This window comes from Tachyglossus aculeatus, unplaced genomic scaffold (assembly GCF_015852505.1).
Source record: "Tachyglossus aculeatus isolate mTacAcu1 unplaced genomic scaffold, mTacAcu1.pri scaffold_1_arrow_ctg1, whole genome shotgun sequence".
Lineage (NCBI taxonomy): Eukaryota > Metazoa > Chordata > Mammalia > Monotremata > Tachyglossidae > Tachyglossus > Tachyglossus aculeatus.
In genome coordinates, this window is record NW_024044915.1 from 263,664 (window position 1) to 284,929 (window position 21,266).

Below are 21,266 nucleotides of genomic sequence, written 5' to 3' on the forward strand. Positions count from 1 at the left end.
TTTTACTCGTACATATTCTATTTATTTTATTTTGTTATACCATTGAATGAATGAGGGAAGTACAAAAGTTGGGAGCATATGTATATGTTTATACATATTTATTACCCTATATATTTATTTTACTCGTACATATTCTATTTATTTTATTTTGTTATACGATTGAATGAATGAGGGAAGTACAAAAGTTGGCAGCATATGTATATGTTTGTACATATTTATTACCCTATATATTTTACTCGTACATATTCTATTTATTTTTTGTTATACGATTGAACGAATGAGGGAAGTACAAGTGGGCAACATATGTTTGTACATATTTATTACTCTATATATTTATTTTACTCGTACACATTCTACTTATTTTATTTTGTTTTACGATTGAATGAATGAGGGAAGTACAAGTTGGCAATATATGTTTGTACATATTTATTACTCTATGTATTTATTTTACTCCTACATATTCTATTTATTTTATTTTGTTAAACGATTGAGCAAATGAGGGAACTACAAAAGTTGGCAACATATATTTGCACGTATTTATTACTCTATACATTTATTTTACTCATACGTATTTTATTTATTTTATTTTGTTATACGATTGAATGAATGAGGGAAGTACAAGTTGGCAACATATGTTTGTACATATTTATTACTCTATATATTTATCTTATACATATTCAATTCATTTTATTTTGTTATACGGTTGAATGAATGAGGGAAGTACAAGTTGGCAACATATGTATATATGCTTGTACCTGTTTATTACTCTATATATTTATTTTACTCGTACGTATTCTATTTATTGCATTTTGTTATACGAGTGAATGAATGAGGGAAGTACAAAAGTTGGCAACATGTGTATATATGTTTGTACTTATTTATTACTCTATATATTCATTTTACTCGTACATATTCTATTTATTTTATTTTGTTATACGATTGAATGAATGAGGGAAGGCCAAAAGTTGGCAGCATATGTATGTATGTTTGTACCTATTTGTTACTTTATATATTCATTTTACTCGTACATATTCTATTTATTTTATTTTGTTATACGACTGAATGAATGAGGGAAGTACAAAAGTTGGCAACATGTATACGTTTGTACATATTTATTACTTCATACATATGTTGCCAACTTGTACTTCCCTTATTCAATCGTATAACAAAGTCAAATAAAATAAATTTTATTTATTTCCGATCTCCCCTCGGCCACTCGATCAATGGGGGGTATTTATCGGGTCGCCTTTCACAGTCATTGATCCCCTCCCTCCTTGATTCTTTGAGAAATTCCCCTCCTGATTAATCCCTCAGCAACTCAGCTCTCTGACACACTTTTGGACCTCGGGTTTCTAGTTTCCGATCTCCCCTCGGACACTCGATCAATGGGTGGTATTTATCATCATCATCATCATCATCAGTCGTATTTATTGAGCGCTTACTGTGTGCAGAGCACTGTACTAAGCTCTTGGGAAATACAAGTATCAGGTTGCTTTTCACGATCATTGATCCTCTCCCACCTCGATTAGTGTATCTGGGTGGCCTCCCCGCCTCCTGTCCCTCCCCACTCCAGTCCGTACTTCACTCAGCTGCCCGCGTCGTTTTCCTACAAAAATAATAATAATAATGGCATTTATTAAGCGCTTCCTGTGTGCAAAGCACCGTTCTAAGCGCTGGGGAGGTTACAAGGCGATCAGGTTGTCCCATGGGGGGGCTCACAGTCTTAATCCCCATTTTCCAGATGAGGTCACTGAGGCCCAGAGAAGTGAAGTGACTTGCCCAGAGTCACCCAGCTGACGCCGGGATTTGAACCCATGACCTCTGACTCCAAAGCCCGGGCTCTTTTCCACTGAGCCACGCCGCTCAGTCTAGCAGCGAGAGTCGAGGACGGGTCTCCCGGCTCTTCAGAAACCTCCGGGAGTTGCCCACCTACCTCCACATGGAACAAAAACTCGTCCCCGGCGGCTTTAAAGCCGTCCATCCAGTAGCCCCCTCCTACCTTAGCTGGCCGCTCTCCTCCTCCTCCTCCCACCCTGCCCGCGGGCCCGGCTCCTCCGATGCCAACCATCTCCCCGGGCCTCCATCTCGCCCCCGGCCCACGCCCTACCTCGGGCCCTGGACACCCTCCCTCCCCAAATCCCCCACACAATCATCCCCATTTTACAGTTGAGACAACTGAGGCACAGAGAAGTGAAGTGACTCGTCCAAGGTCACACAGCAGACAGGTGGCTGAGCCGGGATTAGAGAAGAATAGTAATAGTAATAATGATAGCATTTATTAAGCACTTACTATGTGCAAAGCACTGTTCTAAGCGCTGGGAAGGTTCCAAGGTGATCAGGTTGTCCCTCGTGGGGCTCACAGTCTTCATCCCCATTTTCCAGATGAGGTCACTGAGGCACAGAGAAGTTAAGTGTGACTTTTAAGTGTGGGCTTTTAGACTGTGAGCCCAATGTTGGGTAGGGACTGTCTCTATATGTTGTCAATTTGTACTTCCCAAGTACTTAGTACAGTGCTCTGCACATAGTAAGCGCTCAATAAATATGATTGATTGATTGTGACTTGCCCAAAGTCACACAGCTAATTGGCGGAGCCGGGATTTGAACCCAGGACCTCTGACTCCAAAGCCCGGGCTCTTTCCTACTGAGCCACACTGCTTCTCCAATGGGTTCTTACTGTTCTGTCATATGGCAGTTAAGAGCTCCCTCGCGTCAAAGTTTAGGTTGTATAGTCTGCTTGTATCCACCCCAGCGCTCAGTACAGTGCCTGGTATGTAGTAAGCGCTTAACAAGTACCGCAGTCATCATCATCCAGCCCTTCTGCCCCCAGATGTGATAGGTGTATGCTTCAGACCAAAGAAACAACACGGTGTAGCAGATAGAGCCCGGGCCTGGGAATCGGCCGGGCCTGGATTTACTTGTACATATTTATTCTATTTATTTTATTTGGTTTATATGTTTTGTTGTCCGGCTCCCCTTTCTAGACTGTGAGCCCGCTGTCGGGTAGGGACTGTCTCTATAATGTTGCCCACTTGGACTTCCCAAGCGCTTAGTACAGTGCTCTGCGCACAGTAAGCGCTCAGTAAATACGATTGAAAGAATGAATGAATCACTCTTCCCTCGTCATCATCATCATCAATCGTATTTACTGAGCGCTTACTATGTGCAGAGCAGTGTACTAAGCGCTTGGGAAGTACAAATTGGCAACATCTAGAGACAGTCCCTACCCAACAGTGGGCTCACGGTCTAAAAGGGGGAGACAGAGAACAAAACCGAACATATTAACAAAATAAAATAAATGGAATAGGCATGTACAAGGAAAATAAATACGTAAATAGAGTAATAAATATGTACAAACATATATACATATATACAATCCCTTCAAATCCTTATTGCCCCTTCCTTCCTCTCCCCCTCGTCCCCTTCTCCATCCCCCGCACCTTACCTCCTTCCCTTCCCCGCAGCACCTGTACATATGTATATATGTTTGTACAGATTTATTACTCTATTTATTTATTTATTTTACTTGTACCTATCTATTCTATTTATTTTATTTTGTTAGTATGTTTGGTTTTGTTCTCTGTCTCCCCCTAAAAGACTGTGAGCCCACTGTTGGGTAGGGGCTGTCTCTATATGTTGCCAGCTTGTACTTCCCAAGCGCTTAGTACAGTGCTCTGCACACAGTAAGCGCTCAATAAATACGATTGATTGATTGATTGATTATTGAAGGCCCATCTCCTACAGGAGGCCTTCCCTGACTGCACCCTCTTCTTCCACCCCCTTCTTCGTCACCCTGACTCGCTCCCTTTCTTCAGCCCCACACCGCTTACGTCTGTATCCCTCATTTTATTTATTCATATTCATGTCCCTCTCCGCCTCTAGCCTGTCAGCTCATTGTGCGGGCAGGAAATATACCTGTTGTATTGTCTTAACAAGCAAGCACAGTGCACATCGCACAGTAAGCGCTCAAGAAATACGCCCGACTGACTGCCGTCTCTGTAATTTGTTGCTATTCACGTCCGTCTCCCCCTCTATAATAACAATAACTTATTAAGCACTTACTATGTGCCAAGCACTGTTCTAAGCGCTGGGGAGGTTACAGGGTGATCAGGTTGCCCCACCGGGGGCTCCCAGTCTTAATCCCCATTTTCCAGATGAAGTCACTGAGGCACAGAGAGGTGAATTTATTTATTTATTTATTTATTTTACTTGTACATATCTATTCTATTTATTTTATTTTGTTAGTATGTTTGGTTTTGTTCTCTGTCTGCCCCTTTTAGACTGTGAGCCCACTGTTGGGTAGGGACTGTCTCTATATGTTGCCAACTTGGACTTCCCAAGCACTTAGTACAGTGCTCTGCACACAGTAAGCGCTCAATAAATACGATTGATGATGATGATGATGATTCACGTCCATCTCCCCCTCTATAATAACAATAATTTATTTAAGCACTTACTATGTGCCAAGCACTGTTCTAAACGCTGGGAAGGTTGCAAGGTGATCAGGTTGTCCCACCAGGGGCTCCCAGTCTCAATCCCCATTTTCCAGATGAAGTCACTGAGGCACAGAGAGGTGGTCACACAGCTGACAGTTGGCGGAGTCGGGATTTGAACCCATGACCTCTGACTCCAAAGCCCGGGCTCTTTCCACTGAGCCACGTTGCTTCTCTCGACTGTCAGCTCATTGTGGGCAGGGAATGCGCCTTTTTACCGTTATATCGTCCTCTCCCCAGCGCTTAGCCCAGTGCTCCGCACACAGTAAGCACTCAATAAATAGGAATGAATGATCGAAAGTGACGTCCCCGGTTGTCTCTTCTTTTCAGACAAAGCCACCAGCCAACTCCTGCTGGAGACAGATTGGGTGTCCATCCTGCAAATATGTGACATGATCCGCCAGGGAGACACTCAGTAAGTAGCCCGGGGCGGGGTGGGCGGGGAGCGGGCTCTTTCCTCTCTAACGACCCCCTTCCCCCGAAAACCCTCCCTAATCAATCAATCAGTCATATTTATTGAGCGCTTACTGTGTGCAGAGCACTGTACTGAGCGCTTGGGAAGTCCAAGTTGGCAACATATAGAGACGGTCCCTACCCAACAGCGGGCTCACGGTCTAGAAGCGGGCGAGAGGAGGAGCCGGCAGGGGAACCCAGGTCCTCCAACGCCCAGGCCTGCGGTTCATTCATTCAGTCAATCGTATTTATTGAGCGCTTACTGTGTGCAGAGCACTGTACTGAGCGCTTGGGAAGTCTAAGTTGGCAACATATAGAGACGGTCCCTACCCAGCAGCGGGTTCACAGTCTAGAAGCGGGCGAGAGGCGGAGCCGGGAGGGGAACCCAGGTCATCCGACGCCCAGGCCTGGGTTCGACCAGCCCGGCACGGGCGGGTGGGCGGCGTCACCGCCCAGGCCCCTGGGACTGCCGCTCGGTGGGGGCCATCTCGTTTTCCCCTGTCCCCCTCTCTCCAGAGCAAAATACGCAGTGAGTTCCATCAAGAAGAAAGTCAACGACAAGAATCCTCACGTGGCCCTTTACGCGCTGGAGGTAATAACGGTCGTCGGGGTCCCGGTGGTTAGCTACTGTGCGCTCCCTAAGCCCTTGGGAAAGCCCAGTCCACGAGATTGGACAAAGCCCTCCCTTCCCTTCTGGCTTCCTCCCTTTATTTATACCTGTATATATATATATATTCATTCATTTAATCATATTTATTGAGCGCTTACTGTGTGCAGAGCACTGTAATAAGCGCTTGGGAAGTACAAGTTGGCAACATAGAGAGACAGTCCCTACCCAACAGTGGGCTCACAGTCTAGAAGAGTGGGCTCACATATGTATATATGTTTGTACGTATTTATCACTCTATTTTACTTGTACATATTTGTTCTATTACTCTATTTATTTCGCTTGTACCTATTTATTCTATTCATTTTATTAGGTTTATAAGTTTTGTTTTGTTGTCTGTCTCCCCCTTCTAGGCTGTGAGCCCGCTGTTGGGTAGGGACCATCTCTATATGTTGCAAACTTCCTTCTCCTCCCCACAGCACCTGTATATATGTATATATGTTTGTACATATTTATTACTCTATTTTACTCGCACGTATTTATTCTATTCATTTTATTCGGTTTATATGTTTTGTTTTGTTGTCTGTCTCCCCCTTCTAGACTGTGAGCCCGCTGTTGGGTAGGGACCGTCTCTATATGTTGCAAACTTCCTTCCCCTCCCCGCAGCACCTGTATATATGTATATATGTTTGTACATATTTATTACTCTATTTATTTTACTTGCACGTATTTATTCTATTCATTTTATTAGGCTTATATGTTTTGTTTTGTTGTCTGTCTCCCCCTTCTAGACTGTGAGCCCTCTGTTGGGTAGGGACTGTCTCTAGATGTTGCAAACTTCCTTCCCCTCCCCACAGCACCTGTATATATGTATATATGTTTGTACATATTTATTACTCTATTTTACTCGTACGTATTTATTCTATTTATTTTATTTTGTTTATATGTTTTGTTTTGTTGTCTGTCTCCCCCTTCTAGACTGTGAGCCCGCTGTTGGGTAGGGACCGGCTCTAGATGTTGCAAACTTCCTTCCCCTCCCCACAGCACCTGTATATATGTATATATGTTTGTACATATTTATTACTCTATTTATTTTACTCGTACATATTCTATTCATTTTATTAGGTTTCTATGTTTTGTTTTGTTGTCTGTCTACCCCTTCTAGACTGTGAGCCCGCTGTTGGGTAGGGACCGTCTCTAGATGTTGCAAACTTCCTTCTCCTCCCCACAGCACCTGTATATATGTATATATTATTTGTACATATTTATTACTCTATTTTACTCATACGTATTTATTCAATTTATTTTATTTGGTTTATATGTTTTGTTTTGTTGTCTGTCTCCCCCTTCTAGACTGTGAGCCCGCTGTTGGGTAGGGACTGTCTCTATACGTTGCCAACTTGTACTTCCCAAACGCTTAGTACAGTGCTCTGCACACAGTAAGCGCTCAATAAATACGATTGAATGAATGAAGAAAATAAAAGAAATAGAATTATTCATTCATTCATTCAGTCGTATTTATTGAGCGCTTACTGTGTGCAGAGCACCGGACTAAGCACTTGGGAAATCCAAGTTAGCAACATCTAGAGCCGGTCCCTACCCGAAAGCGGGCTCACAGTCTAGAATAAATACGATTGATCGATAGAAGGGGGAGACAGATGACAAAACAAAGCATGTTAACAAAATAAAAGAAATAGAATAATTAATTCATTCATTCAATCGTATTTATTGAGCGCCTACTGTGTGCAGAGCACTGGACTAAGCACTTGGGAAATACAAGTTAGCAACATATGGAGATGGTCCCTACCCGACAGCGGGCTCACAGTCTAGAAGGGGGAGACGGACAACAAATCAAAACATATTGACAAAATAAAATAAATAGAATTATTCATTCATTCATTCAGTCGTATTTATTGAGCCCTTACTGTGTGCAGAGCACTGGACTAAGCACTTGGGAAATACAAGTTAGCAACATATGGAGATGGTCCCTACCCGACAGCGGGCTCACAGTCTAGAAGGGGGAGACGGACAACAAATCAAAACATATTAACAAAATAAAATAAATAGAATTATTCATTCATTCATTCAGTCGTATTTATTGAGCGCTTACTGTGTGCAGAGCAGTGGACTAAGCACTTGGGAAATACAAGTTAGCAACATATGGAGATGGTCCCTACCCGACAGTGGGCTCACAGTCTAGAAGGGGGAGACGGACAACAAATCAAAACATATTAACAAAATAAAATAAATAGAATTATTCATTCATTCATTCAGTCGTATTTATTGAGCGCTTACTGTGTGCAGAGCAGTGGACTAAGCACTTGGGAAATACAAGTTAGCAACATATGGAGATGGTCCCTACCCGACAGCGGGCTCACAGTCTAGAAGGGGGAGACAGACAACAAACCGAAACATATTGACAAAATAAAATAAATAAAATTATTCATTCATTCAATCGTATTTATTGAGTGCTTCCTGTGTGCAGAGCACTGGACTAAGCACTTGGGAAATGCAAGTTAGCAACATCTAGAGCCGGTCCCTACCCGACAGCGGACTCACAGTCTAGAAGGGGGAGACGGAGAACAAAACAAAGCACATTAACCAAATAAAATAAATAGAATAAATATGTACAAATAAAATAAATAGAGGAGTAATGAATAAACGGGCAGGGGGCTGGGGGCGGGGAAGGGGGGGGAAGGAAGGCTCTCCGCTGTCGCCCGGCAGGTCATGGAGTCCGTGGTGAAAAACTGCGGCCAGACGGTCCACGACGAGGTGGCCAACAAGCAGACCATGGAGGAGCTGAAGGAGCTGCTGAAGGTAAGCGCCCCGGCGGACGGGGGAGCCCGGGGGGAGGTTGGGGGCCGCTATTACAGAGCCCCCGCCCCGTGAGGCGCCGACCATTCATTCATTCGGTCGTATTTATTGAGCGCTTACTGTGTGCAGAGCACCGGACTAAGCGCTTGGGAAGTCCAAGTTGGCAACATCTAGAGCCGGACCCTACCCAACAGCGGGCTCACAGGCTAGAAGGGGGAGACGGACGACAAAACAAAACATATTAAAATAAATAGAAAAAATATTCATTCATTCATTGTCGTATTTATTGAGCACTTACTGTGTGCAGGGCACCGGACTAAGCGCTTGGGAAGTCCAAGTTGGCAACATCTAGAGACGGTCTCTACCCAACAGCAGGCTCCCAGTCTGGAAGGGGGAGACAGACGACAAAATGAAACATATTAACAAAATAAAATAAATAGAATAAATATGTACTAATAAAATAAATAAATAAATAGAGTAATAAATACGTATAAACATATATACAGGTGACCAGTACAGGCTAACTGACGGACCGAGCACAGTTCATTCTTCTCTCAAAAACGTCCGGCTCCCCGTCGTGGGCAGGGAATGTGTCAGTTTGTTCATTCAATGGTATTTATTGAGCGCTTACTGTGTGCAGAGCACTGTATTAAGGGCTTGGGAAGTCCAAGTTGGCAACATCTAGAGACGGTCCCTACCCAACAGCGGGCTCACAGTCTAGGAGGGGGAGACGGACGACGAAACAAAACAGGTGGACGGGTGTCAAGTCGTCAGAATAAATAGAAGTAAAGCTAGATGCACATCATTAACAAAGTAAATAGTAAATATGTACAATAGGAAATAATAAAGTGTACAATAGTAAAATAAATAGAGTAATAAATCTGTACAAATATATATACAAGTGCGGTGGGGAGGGGAAGGAGGTAGGGCCGGGGGCGGATGGGGAGGAGGAGAAGAAAAAGGGGGCTCAGTCTGGGAAGGCCTCCTGGAGGAGGTGAGCTCTCAGTAGGGCTTTGAAGGGAGGAAGAGGGCTAGTTTGGCGGGTGTTGGGAGGGAGGGCATTCCGGGCCAGGGGGAGGACGCGGGCCGGGGGGCGACGGCGGGACGGGCGAGAGCGAGGCCCGGTGAGGAGGTGAGCGGCGGCGGAGGAGCGGAGGGTGCGGGCTGGGCTGGAGAAGGACAGAAGAGAGGTGAGGTAGTGTCGGTTCTCAAGCGCTCAGTCCAGTTCCCTGCCCTCAGTAAGCGCCCAATAATTCTGGTTGGCTGACCGACGTCCCGAGATCGGCGTGGGCCCCATCCCGGGGGGACCGACCCTACGGTTCCCGGCCCCGGGGGTCAGAGCCGCCCAAGCCGGGGGGCCGGAAAGGCGGATCCGGACCGGAGGGGGTTCGCGTCCGGACCCGCGGGAAGCCGGCGGAGTGGACGTCGCAACGCGGAGGGCCCCGGACCTCCGCAGGGGGAGTTCTCTCTCGTTCGTTTGGTATTTATTGAGCGCTTACTGCGTGCAGAGCGCTTGGGAGAGGACAGTACATTAATAATCAGATGGATTCCCCACCCACAACGAGCTCACAGTCCAGAGGGACTGTCCCATTCGACAGCTGTAGTCGCCACCAAGTCGGTCATCATCATAATAATCAGACATATTCCCCGCCCACAACGAGCTCACAGTCAAGAGGGACTATCCCATTCGTTAGCCCTAGTCGCCACCAAGTCGGTCATAATAATAACAATAATAATAATAATAATAATAATAATAATAATAATAATAATAATAATAACTGTGGGATTTGTTAAGCACTTACTATGTGCCAAGCCCCGTCTAAGCACTGGGGTAAATTCCACTTGGTTGGACACAGTCCCTGCCCCCATGTGGGGCTCACATCTTCATCCCCATTTGACAGATGAGGAAACTGAGGCCTAGGGAAGTGAAGTGACTAGCCCAAGGTCCCACTGCAGACAAGCGGCGGAGCCGGGATTGGAACCCAGGTCCCTCCTCAGTCCCAGGCCCGGGCTCTAGCCACTGGGCCACGTTGCTTCTCTGTTAACGATAAGCAAGATCAGGAGTCTTGGTTAGTTCCAAGGAGTATTGCTAGTCCATTCATTCATTCAGTCGTATGTATTTATTGAACGCTTACAGTGTGCAAAGCCCTGTACTGAGTGCCTGGCAGAGGACAAGAGGACAACAAACAGACACGTTCCTTGCCCACGATGAGCGCGTGGTCTAGGGGGGAGACAGACATTAATAACAATAATAATAGTTCTGGTATTTAAGTGCTTACTGTGAGCCAGGCACTGTAATAATAATAATAGTGATGGTATTTGTTAAGCGCTTACTGTATGCCAGGCACTGTAATAACGATGATAATAATAACAATAATGATGATGGTATTTAAGCACTTACTGTGTGCCAGGCACTGTGATGATAATAATCATAATAATAATAATGATGGTATTTGTTAAGCGCTTACTGTGTACCAGGCACTGTAATAATAATAATGATAATAATGGTATTTAAGTGCTTACTGTGTGCCAGGCACTGTAATGATAATAATAATAATAATATAATATAATAATAATAGTATTTGTTAAGCGCTTCCTGTGTGCCAGACACTAATAATAATAACAACAGTAATAATAATAGTATTTGTTAAGCGCTTACTGTGTGCTAGGCACTGTAATAATAATAATAATAATGATGGTATTAAGTGCTTACTGTGTGCCAGGCACTGTATTAATAATAATAATAATAATAATAATAATGGTATTTAAGCACTTACTGTATATGATGTAATGATGGTATTTGTTAAGTGCTTACTGTGTGCCAGGCACTGTATTAATAATAATAATAATAATGGTATTTAAGCACTTATTACTGTGTCAGGCACTGTAATAATAATAATAGTATTTGTTAAGCGCTTACTGTGTGCCAGGCACTGTAATAATAATAATAATAATAATGGTATTTGTTAAGTGCTTACTGTGTGCCAGGCACTGTAATAATAATAGTAATAATAATAATAATAATAATGATGATGATGGCATTTGTTAAGCGCTTAATATGTGCCGAGCACTATTCAAAAGCACTGGGGTAGGTACAGGGTGATCAGGTTGTCCCCCGTGGGGCTCCCAGTTTAATCCCCCATTTTACAGAGGAGGGAACTGAGGCCCAGAGAAGTCCAGCGCCTTGCCCACCGCCACCCAGCTGATGGGTGGCGGAGCCGGGATTCGAACCCACGCCCGCCCGCCTCCCAGTCCCGGGCTGTAGCCGCTCCGCCCGGCTTCTAGACCGTGAGCCCGCTGTCGGGTAGGGACCGTCTCTAGATGTCGCCAAGTTGGACTTCCCAAGCGCTTAGTCCAGTGCTCCGCACACGGTAAGCGCTCACCAAATACGACTGAGTGAATGAATGCCTCCCCGGTTCCCCGTAAAGAAGTACATAAATTGATCTGAGGCAGATGAGGTAGCGTAGCCCACCCGGAGGCGGGCGGGGAGGGCCGGAGCCGAGCCGGCTCGGGGGGGGGGGGGTGGGGGGGGACGACGGGGCGAATGGCGGGGCCTGACCGCTGGCCTTCCCACCCCCTTCTCCTTCCCCGCCAGAGGCAAGTGGAAGCCAACGTGCGCAATAAGATCCTGTACCTGGTGCAGGCCTGGGCTCACGCCTTCCGGAACGAGCCCAAGTACAGGGTGGTCCAGGACACCTACCAGATCATGAAGGTCGAAGGTGAGTCGGCCCTTCCTTCCGCCGTATTTGTGGAGCGCCTGCCGCGTCCCGTTCGGTAACAGAGTCGATCCCTTCCCGACAACCCGACAGACATTATTATTATTATTATTATTATTATTGTTGTTATTGTTATTGTTATTATTATTATTATTATCATCATCATCGTCGTCGTCATCATCATCATCATTATTCTTATTCTTATTATTCTTATTATTCTTATTACTATTATTATTATCATCATCATCATTCTTCTTCTTCTTCTTACTATTATTATTATTATCATCATCATCATTATTCTTATTCTTATTATTCTTATTATTCTTAATCTTATTCTTCTTATTCTTCTTATTCTTATTCTTATTCTTCTTATTCTTCTTATTCTTATTACTATTATTATTATTATTATCATCATCATCATCATTCTTCTTCTTCTTCTTCTTCTTCTTCTTACTATTATTATTATTATTATCATCATCATCATCATTCTTCTTATTCTTATTCTTATTACTATTATTATTATTATTATCATCATCATCATCATTATTCTTATTCTTATTCTTCTTATTCTTATTCTTATTCTTCTTATTCTTATTCTTCTTATTCTTATTCTTCTTATTCTTATTCTTATTACTATTATTATTATCATCATCATCATTATTCTTCTTATTCTTATTACTATTATTATTATTATTATTACTATTATTACTATTACTATTCTTATTATTATTACAGTACCATCTAGCGCTTAGTACAGTGCTCTGCACACCGTAAGCGCTCAATAAATACAATAAATACCAGGATCCATCCACGAGGAATCTGGTGGGGTGGGAAGAGTTCACAGGGCTCGGGGGGGATGGGAACCAGGATTCAGAGTGGTGGAGGCTGGAAGTATATATGTTTGTACATATTTATTACTCTATTTTACTTGTACATATCTATTCTATTTATTTTATTTTTTTGGTTAGTATGTTTCGGTTCTGTTCTCTGTCTCCCCCTTTTAGACTGTGAGCCCACTGTTGGGTAGGGACCGTCTCTAGATGTTGCCAACTTGGATTTCCCAAGCGCTTAGTACAGTGCTCTGCACACAGTAAGCGCTCAATAAATACGATTGATTGATTACCATCCAAATAAATGGAATCGTAGCCATGTACACAAGGGCCATCTGGTTTTTTTCAGGTCACGTCTTCCCGGAATTCAAGGAGAGCGATGCCATGTTTGCGGCGGAAAGGGTGAGCCCCGGGCCGGTTGAGGGCGAGGGGGCAGCCTTGGCGGGGCGGACGGAGGGACTCTTGGGAGAGGACAGAGTAACAAGAAACAGACATATTCCCTGCCCACTCGTACTTGTTGCCAACTTGTACTTCCCCAGCGCTCATTACAGTGCTCTGCACACAGTAAGCGCGCAGTCAATACAGTTGAATGAATGAGGGACTCTTGGGAGAGGACGAAGTAACAAGAAACAGACATATTCCCCGCGTACTTGTACTTGTTGCCGACTTGTACTTCCCAAGCGCTCAGTACAGTGCTCTGCCCACGGTAAGCGCTCAATAAATGCGATTGAATGAATGAATGCCCTCAATGAGCTGACAATTTAGAGGGGGAGAAAGACAGCCCTGTGGGACCTCACGCTTTCTGACTTGGCGCCGGGCCGCTGCTTTTTGGGCCGACTTGATGGGGGTCTTCGGATCCGACTCCGGGTCTTTTTCCTTGAGGTCGCCGCCAAAGCCCCCCAGACCAAACTTCCAGAAGCCTCAGGTTGCTGATTTTTTGGCCAACTTGGGAGTCTGAAGACCGGCTCCTCCTTTGAGGAATAATGATAATAATGGCATTTGTTAAGTGCTTACTACGTGCAAAGCACTGCTCTAAGCGCTGGGGAGGTTACGAGGTGACTAGGTTGTCCCTCGGGGGGCTCACAGTCTCCGTCCCCATTTCACAGAGGAGGGAACTGAGGCACAGAGAAGTGAAGTGACTTTCCCAGAGTCACCCAGCTGACAATTGGGTTTGAACCCATGGCCTCTGATTCCCAAGCCCGGGCTCTTTATTTATTTCATTTGTACATACTTATTCTGTTTATTTTATTTTGTTAATATGTTTTGTCATCCGTCTCCCCCTTCTAGACTGTGAGCCCGCTGTTGGGTAGCGACCGTCTCTATATGTTGCCAACTTGTTCTTCCCAAGCGCTTAGTCCGGTGCTCTGCACACAGTAAGCGCTCAGTAAATACGATTGATTGATTGATTAGTCCAGTGCTCTGCACACAGTAAGCGCTCAATAAATACGATTGAATGAGCCATGCTGCTTCTCTGGGGGCTTTGAGGAGGACGACGCAAAGCGCCGAGGCCAAACTCCCGGAGTGCTCCGGGTGCTGATTTTTGGACCAACTCGGGTGCCTTCTGACCCGACTCCTCCGGGTCCTTTCCCTTGAGGGCTAATAATAATAATGGTGGTATCTGTTAAGTGCTTACTATGTGCCAGGCACTGTGCTAAGCACCGGGGTGAATACAAGCAGATCCGGTTGGAAACAATCCCTGTCCCACGTGGAGCTCACGGCCTCAATCCCCGTCTTACAGATGAGGGAACTGGGGCCCAGAGCAGTAAAGGGACTTAATAATAATAATAATAATAAATAAGAATGGTATTTATTAAGTGCTTACTACGTGCAAAGCACTGTTCTAACTTATAATAAGTGCTTAATAAATGTCATCATCATCATTCTAAGCGCTGGGGTGAATACAAGCGGATCCGGTTGGAAATGATCCCTGTCCCACGTGGGGCTCACGGTCTCGATCCCCGTTTTCCAGATGAGGGAACTGAGGCCCAGAGCAGTAAAGGGACTTAATAATAATAATGATAAATAATAATGGCATTTATTAAGTGCTTACTACATGCAAAGCACTGTTCTAACTGTTCTGTTATAGTAAGTGCTTAATGTCATCATCATCATTCTAAGCGCTGGGGTGAATACAAGCGGATCCGGTTGGAAACGATCCCTGTCCCACATGGGGCTCACGGTCTCGATCCCCATTTTCCAGATGAGGGAACTGAGGCCCAGAGCAGTAAAGGGACTTAATAATAATAATAATAATAATAAATAATAATGGCATTTATTAAGTGCTTACTACGTGCAAAGCACTGTTCTACCTGTTCTAATTGTTATAGTAAGCGCTTCTATAAGTAAGGGACCGTCTCTAGATTCATTCATTCAGTCGTATTTATTGAGCTCTTACTGTGCGCAGAGCACTGTACTAAGCGCTTGGGAAGAACAAGTTGGTAACATCTAGAGACGGTAGCTACCCAACAGCGGGCTCACAGTCTAGAAGGGGGAGACAGACAACCAAATGTCGCCGACTTGTACTTCCCAAGCGCTTAGTCCAGTGCTCTGCACGCAGTAAGCGCTCAATAAATGCGGTTGAATGAATGAGGGGGAGACAGACAACCAAATGTCGCCGACTTGGACTTCCCAAGCGCTTAGTCCAGTGCTCTGCACGCAGTAAGCGCTCAATAAATGCGGTTGAATGAATGAGGGGGAGACAGACAACCAAATGTCGCCGACTTGGACTTCCCAAGCGCTTAGTCCAGTGCTCTGCACGCAGTAAGCGCTCAATAAATATGACTGAATGAATGAATGGAATGGATGAAGACTGGGAGCCCCACGGGGGGGACGACCCGATGACCTCGTATCCACTCCAGTGCTCAGAACGGTGGTCGGCACATAGTAAGCGCTTAACAAATACCAACATGATCGGTCTTACCGAGCTCCCAGATTGCTCCGGGTGCCCTCAGACCGGACCCCCGGCGGGGTCTTTCCCCCCCGGCGGGAGCCCCGAAGCCCCCAAACCCAACTCCCACGAAGGCCTCCAAGCGGGCGGCCCGGCGGCATCTCCCCCATCCCCCCCGGTGAGCCCGCTTTCTCTCCCCCAGGCCCCCGACTGGGTGGACGCGGAGGAGTGTCACCGGTGCCGGGTGCAGTTCGGCGTGGTGACCCGCAAGGTGGGTGCTCGGCCCCGGCCCCGAGGCCGCCCCGTCCCCCCCTCATCCCGCCAAGGTCCCCCCGACTCACCGCTCCCGCTTCGCTTTGCAGCATCACTGCCGGGCTTGCGGACAGATCTTCTGCGGGAAGTGCTCTTCCCGGTATTCCACCATTCCCAAGTTCGGGATCGAGAAAGAAGTGAGGGTGTGTGAGCCCTGCTACGAGCAACTCAACAAGTGAGTGTCTTCCCCTTCCTGCCCCCTCCCGCCCCCGTCCATCTCCTCCCTACTGCTGGGGCCGGTGGGAGGGAACCCCCGCCAAGTCTTAGAACGGTGCTTGGCACGTAGTAAGCGCTCCACAAATAATAATAATAACGATGATGGCGTTTATGAAGCGCTTACTAGGTGCCAAGCACTGTTCTAAGCGCTGGGGAGGTTACAGGGTGATCAGGTTGGCCCACAGAGGACTCACAGTCTTCATCCCCGTTTGACAGATGCGGTCACTTGAGGCCCAGAGAAGTGAAGTGACTGGCCCCAAGTCCCCCAGCTGACAAGGGGCGGAGCCGGGATTCGAACCCACGACCTCTGACTCCAGAGCCCGGGCTCTTTCCACTGAGCCACGCTACTTCTCACAAATACCATCAGCATCAAGTCCCCTGGTCGTTGTGGCTCCTCGGCCATCTCTGGCCACCTGTCGCCATGTTTTGTTTCATCGTCCGTCTCCCCTTTCTAGACCGTGAGCCCGCTGTCGGGTAGGGACCGTCTCTAGATGTTGCCGACTTGGACTTCCCAAGCGCTTAGTACAGTGCTCTGCACGCAGGAAGCGCTCAATAAATCCGATGGAATGAACTGCTTAGAGAAACAGAGCGGCCGCATAGGTAGAGGAGCGGTGGCTCAGTGGAAAGAGCCTGGGCTTTGGAGTCAGAGGTCCTGGGTTCAAATCCTGGCTCCGCCACTTGTCAGCTGGGTGACTTTGGGCCAGTTGCTTCACTTCTCCGGGCCTCAGTTCCCTCATCTGGAAAATGGGGATGAAGACTGTGAGCCCCCCGGGGGACAACCTGATCACCTTGTAACCTCCACAGCGCTTAGAACGGTGCTTGGCACATAGTAAGCACTTAACAAATGCCATCATTATTATTATTAGAGCCCGGGAGTCAGAAGGACCCCGAGTTCTCATGTGGCTCTAGACTGTGAGCCCACTGTTGGGTAGGGACCATCTCTATATGTTGCCAACTTGTACTTCCCAAGCGCTTAGTACAGTGCTCTGCACACAGTAAGGGCTCAATAAATACGATTGATTGATTAAGGGCAAGAGCCCAGGCTTGGGAGTCCGAGGTCATGGGTTCTAATCCTGGCTCTGCCTCCTGTCAGCCGTGCGACTTTGGCCAAGCCACTTCACTTTTCTGGGCCTCAGTTCCCTCATCTGTCAAATGGGGATGAAGACTGGGAGCCCCACGGGGGACAACCTGATCACCTTGTATCTAACCCAGCGCTCAGAACGGTGCTCGGCACATAGTGAGCGCTTAACAAATGCCATCATTATTATTACTATTATTATTAGAGCCTGGGCACGGGAGTCGGAAGGACCCCGACTTCTCACATGGCTTAGGGGCAAGAGCCCAGGCTTGGGAGTCCGAGGTCGTGGGTTCTAATCCCGGCTCTGCCTCTTGTCAGCCGGGCGACTTTGGGCGAGCCACTTCACTTCTCCGGGCCTCAGTTCCCTCATCTGTCAAATGGGGATGAAGACTGGGATCCCCATGGAGGACAACCTGATCACCTTGTATGAAACCCAGTGCTCAGAACGGTGCTCGGCACGTAGTGAGCGCTTAACAAATGCCATTATTATTATTATTATTATTATTATTATTATTATTATTATTATTATTATTATTATTAGATCTTGGGCACGGGAGTCGGAAGGACCCCGAGTTTTCACATGGCTTAAGGGCAGAAGCCCGGGCTTGGGAGTCCGAAGTCGTGGGTTCTAATCCCTGCTCTGCCTCTTGTCAGCCGGGCGACTTTGGGCGAGCCACTTCACTTCTCCGGGCCTCAGTTCCCTCACCTGTCAAACGGGGATGACGCCAGGGAGCCCCACAGCGGGAGGGGCAACCTGATGATCCTGTATCTACCCCAGCGCTTAAAACGGCGCTAGGCACGTAGTAAGGCGCTTAATAAATGCCATCGGTATCATCGTTATCATCTCCCGTCGGCGGAAATCCGTCGGGTGGTTTTTCCCTTCAGGAAAGCCGAAGGCAAAGCGGCCTCCACCACCGAGCTGCCGCCGGAGTATCTGACCAGCCCCCTGTCGCAGCAGTCGCAGGTAGGCCGCCCTCGCCGTCGTCCGGCCCCGCCGACCCTCCCGCCCCGTCCGTCCCCTCGGGGGTCCGGCCTTGGGGGTCCGCGGGCCGCCCCCTCAGCCGGCCCTCTCGGCCCGCAGCTGCCCCCGAAGAGGGACGAGACCGCCCTGCAGGAGGAGGAGGAGCTGCAGCTGGCCATCGCCCTGTCCCAGTCGGAGGCCGAGGAGAAGGAGAGGATGGTGAGCGGGCGGAGCGGCCCAGGACGCTCCAAACCGGAGCTTCGTTCTGTTCGATCCTATTTACTGAGCGCTTGCCCTGGGCGGACCCGTCCCCCACCCACAATGGGCTGGCGGTCTAAGAGGGGAGACAGGCTGAGCCCCCTCCTTCCTCTCCCCTTCCCCCCTGCCTTACCTCCTTCCCCTCCCCACACCACCTGTATATCTGTATACAGATATATCTATATCTATGTATGTATCTATATCTGTGTATGTATATCTATATACGGTCTAAGAGGGGAGACAGGCTGAGCCCCCTCCTTCCTCTCCCCCATCCCCCCCGCCTTACCTCCTTCCCCTCCCCACAGCACCTGGATATCTGTATATATGTTCGGACAGATTTATTACTCTATTAATTTTATTTGTACGTATTTATTCTATTCATTTTATTTTGTTAACATGTTTTGTTCTGTCGTCCGCCTCCCCCTTCTAGACTGTGAGCCCGCTGTTGGGCAGGGACTGGCTCTATATGTTGCCAACTTGGACTTCCCAAGCGCTTAGTTCAGTGCTCTGCACACAGTAAGCACTCAATAACTACAGTTGAATGAATGAATGAATACTTTTTTCTATTGATTCTATTTTGTTAATATGTTTTGTTTTGTTGTCCACCTCCCGCTTCTAGACTGTGAGCCCGCTGTTGGGCAGGGACCGTCTCTATATGTTGCCAACCTGGACTTCCCAAGCGCTTAGTCCAGTGCTGTGCACGCAGTAAGCGCTCAATAAATACGATTGAGTGAATGAATGAATGAATGAATATTTTTTCTATTTATTTTATTTTGTTAATATGCTTTGTTTTGTCATCCACCTCCCCCTTCTAGACTGTGAGCCTGCTGTTGGGTAGGGACCGTCTTTCTATGTTGACAACTTGGACTTCCCAAGCACTTAGTCCAGTGCTCTGCACATAGTAAGCGCTCGATAAATACGATTGAGTGAATGAATGAATGAATATTTTTTCTATTGATTTCATTTTGTTAATACGCTTTGTCTTGTCGTCCGCCTCCCCCTTCTAGACTGTGAGCCCGCTGTTGGGCAGGGCCCGGCTCTAGATGTTGCCAACTTGGACTTCCCAAGCGCTCAGCACAGTGCTCTGCACACAGTAAGCGCTCAATAATGAATGAATGACAGACCCGAATAGGAAGCCGTCGGCGTTCCCTGCCCCCCGAGACGGCAAGCTCTCCGGGGGCAGGGAACGGGCCCGTTGGTTTTTCAGTCGGCCTCTCCCGAACGCTTCGCGCGGCGCTCGGCCCCCGGTTGGCGCTCAGTAGATAGGATCGGACGGGAGCGGGGAGGAGCGGTTCGCCGGTGGGGACGTCCTCTCAGCTCCCCCCGGGCGCTTCCGTTTTCAGCGCCAGAAGACGACGTACCCCATGTACCCCAAGGCGGATCCCACCCCGGTGACCTCGTCCGCTCCGGCTCCCGGCAGCCTCTATTCTTCCCCTGTGGTGAGTCGGACCCCCGACCCACTCTCGCATTCGGTCCTTCGGTCGTACTTATTGAGCGCTGACTGGGCGCGGGGCACTGGACTGAGCGCTCGGGAGAGGACAATACATCGATAAACAGAGACATTCCCTGCCCACGGTGAGCTTATAAGCTTATAAGAGGAGTCTCCCCTTGAACTTCTCTGGGCCTCAGTTCCCTCATCTGTAAAATGGGGATGAAGACTGTGAGCCCCCCCCCCCCCCCCCCCCCCGCCCCGTGGGACAACCTGATCACCTTGTAACCACCCTAGCGCTTAGAACAGTGTAAGTAAGCGCTTTATAAATGACATTATTATTATGTTTGGGGGGGCCATCATTATGATTGTTCTTATTATTAATTGATGAGGTAAAAAAGAGGAGTCTCCCCTTGAACTTCTCTGGGCCTCAGTTCCTTCATCTGTAAAATGGGGATGAAGACTGTGAGCGCGACTGTGGGACAACCTGATCACCTTGTATCACCCCCAGCGCTTAGAACAGTGCTTGGCACATAGTAAGCGCTTGATAAATGCCATTATTATTATTACTGTGTTTCGGGGGGCCATCATTACTATTGTTTTTATTATTGATGAGTTAAAAAAGAGGCGTCTCCCCTTGAACTTCCCTGGGCCTCAGTTCCCTCATCTGTAAAATGGGGATGAAGATTGTGAGCCCCCCCACCTGATCACCTTGTATCACCCCCAGCGCTTAGAACAGTGCTTTGCACGTAGTAAGCGCTTTATAAATGCTATTATTATTATTATTATGTTTGGGGGGCATCACTATTATTGTTCTTATTATTAATTGATGAGTTAAAAAAGAGGAGTCTCCCCGTGAACTTCTCTGGGCCTCAGTTCCCTCGCCTGTAAAATGGGGATGAAGACTGTGAGCCCCCGTGGGACAACCTGATCACCTTGTATCACCCCCAGCGCTTAGAACAGTGCTTTGCATATAGTAAGCACTTTATAAATGCCATTATTATCATTATTATTATTACGTTTGGGGGGGGCCATCATTATTGTTTTTATATTGATGAGTTAAAGAGGAGTCTCCCCTTGTTTCGGGGGGGGGCGGAGACAGAGGGGTCCGGCCTCACTGTCGCTCGCCCCTCGCCGGGTCTATCACGTCCCCGCCTTTCGTCCCCCAGAACTCGTCCGCCCCGCTGGCCGAGGACGTCGACCCCGAGGTAAGGA

General features: G+C 47.2%; 1 protein-coding gene across 2 annotated transcripts in view; it reads left to right on the forward strand.

Annotated features, from left to right (window-relative positions):
* HGS (hepatocyte growth factor-regulated tyrosine kinase substrate) overlaps positions 1–21,266 on the forward strand; it is a 37,233-nt gene that overhangs the window by 3,559 nt on the left and 12,408 nt on the right. For both annotated transcript variants that reach the window (XM_038742914.1, XM_038742915.1), the window contains exons 2-12: positions 4,821–4,905; positions 5,460–5,535; positions 8,275–8,367; positions 11,960–12,083; positions 13,260–13,312; positions 16,000–16,068; positions 16,160–16,284; positions 18,289–18,367; positions 18,485–18,583; positions 19,966–20,061; positions 21,221–21,259. In XM_038742914.1, coding sequence (XP_038598842.1) covers positions 4,821–4,905; positions 5,460–5,535; positions 8,275–8,367; positions 11,960–12,083; positions 13,260–13,312; positions 16,000–16,068; positions 16,160–16,284; positions 18,289–18,367; positions 18,485–18,583; positions 19,966–20,061; positions 21,221–21,259 — 938 coding nt within the window. The remainder of the gene's footprint in view (positions 1–4,820; positions 4,906–5,459; positions 5,536–8,274; positions 8,368–11,959; positions 12,084–13,259; positions 13,313–15,999; positions 16,069–16,159; positions 16,285–18,288; positions 18,368–18,484; positions 18,584–19,965; positions 20,062–21,220; positions 21,260–21,266) is intronic.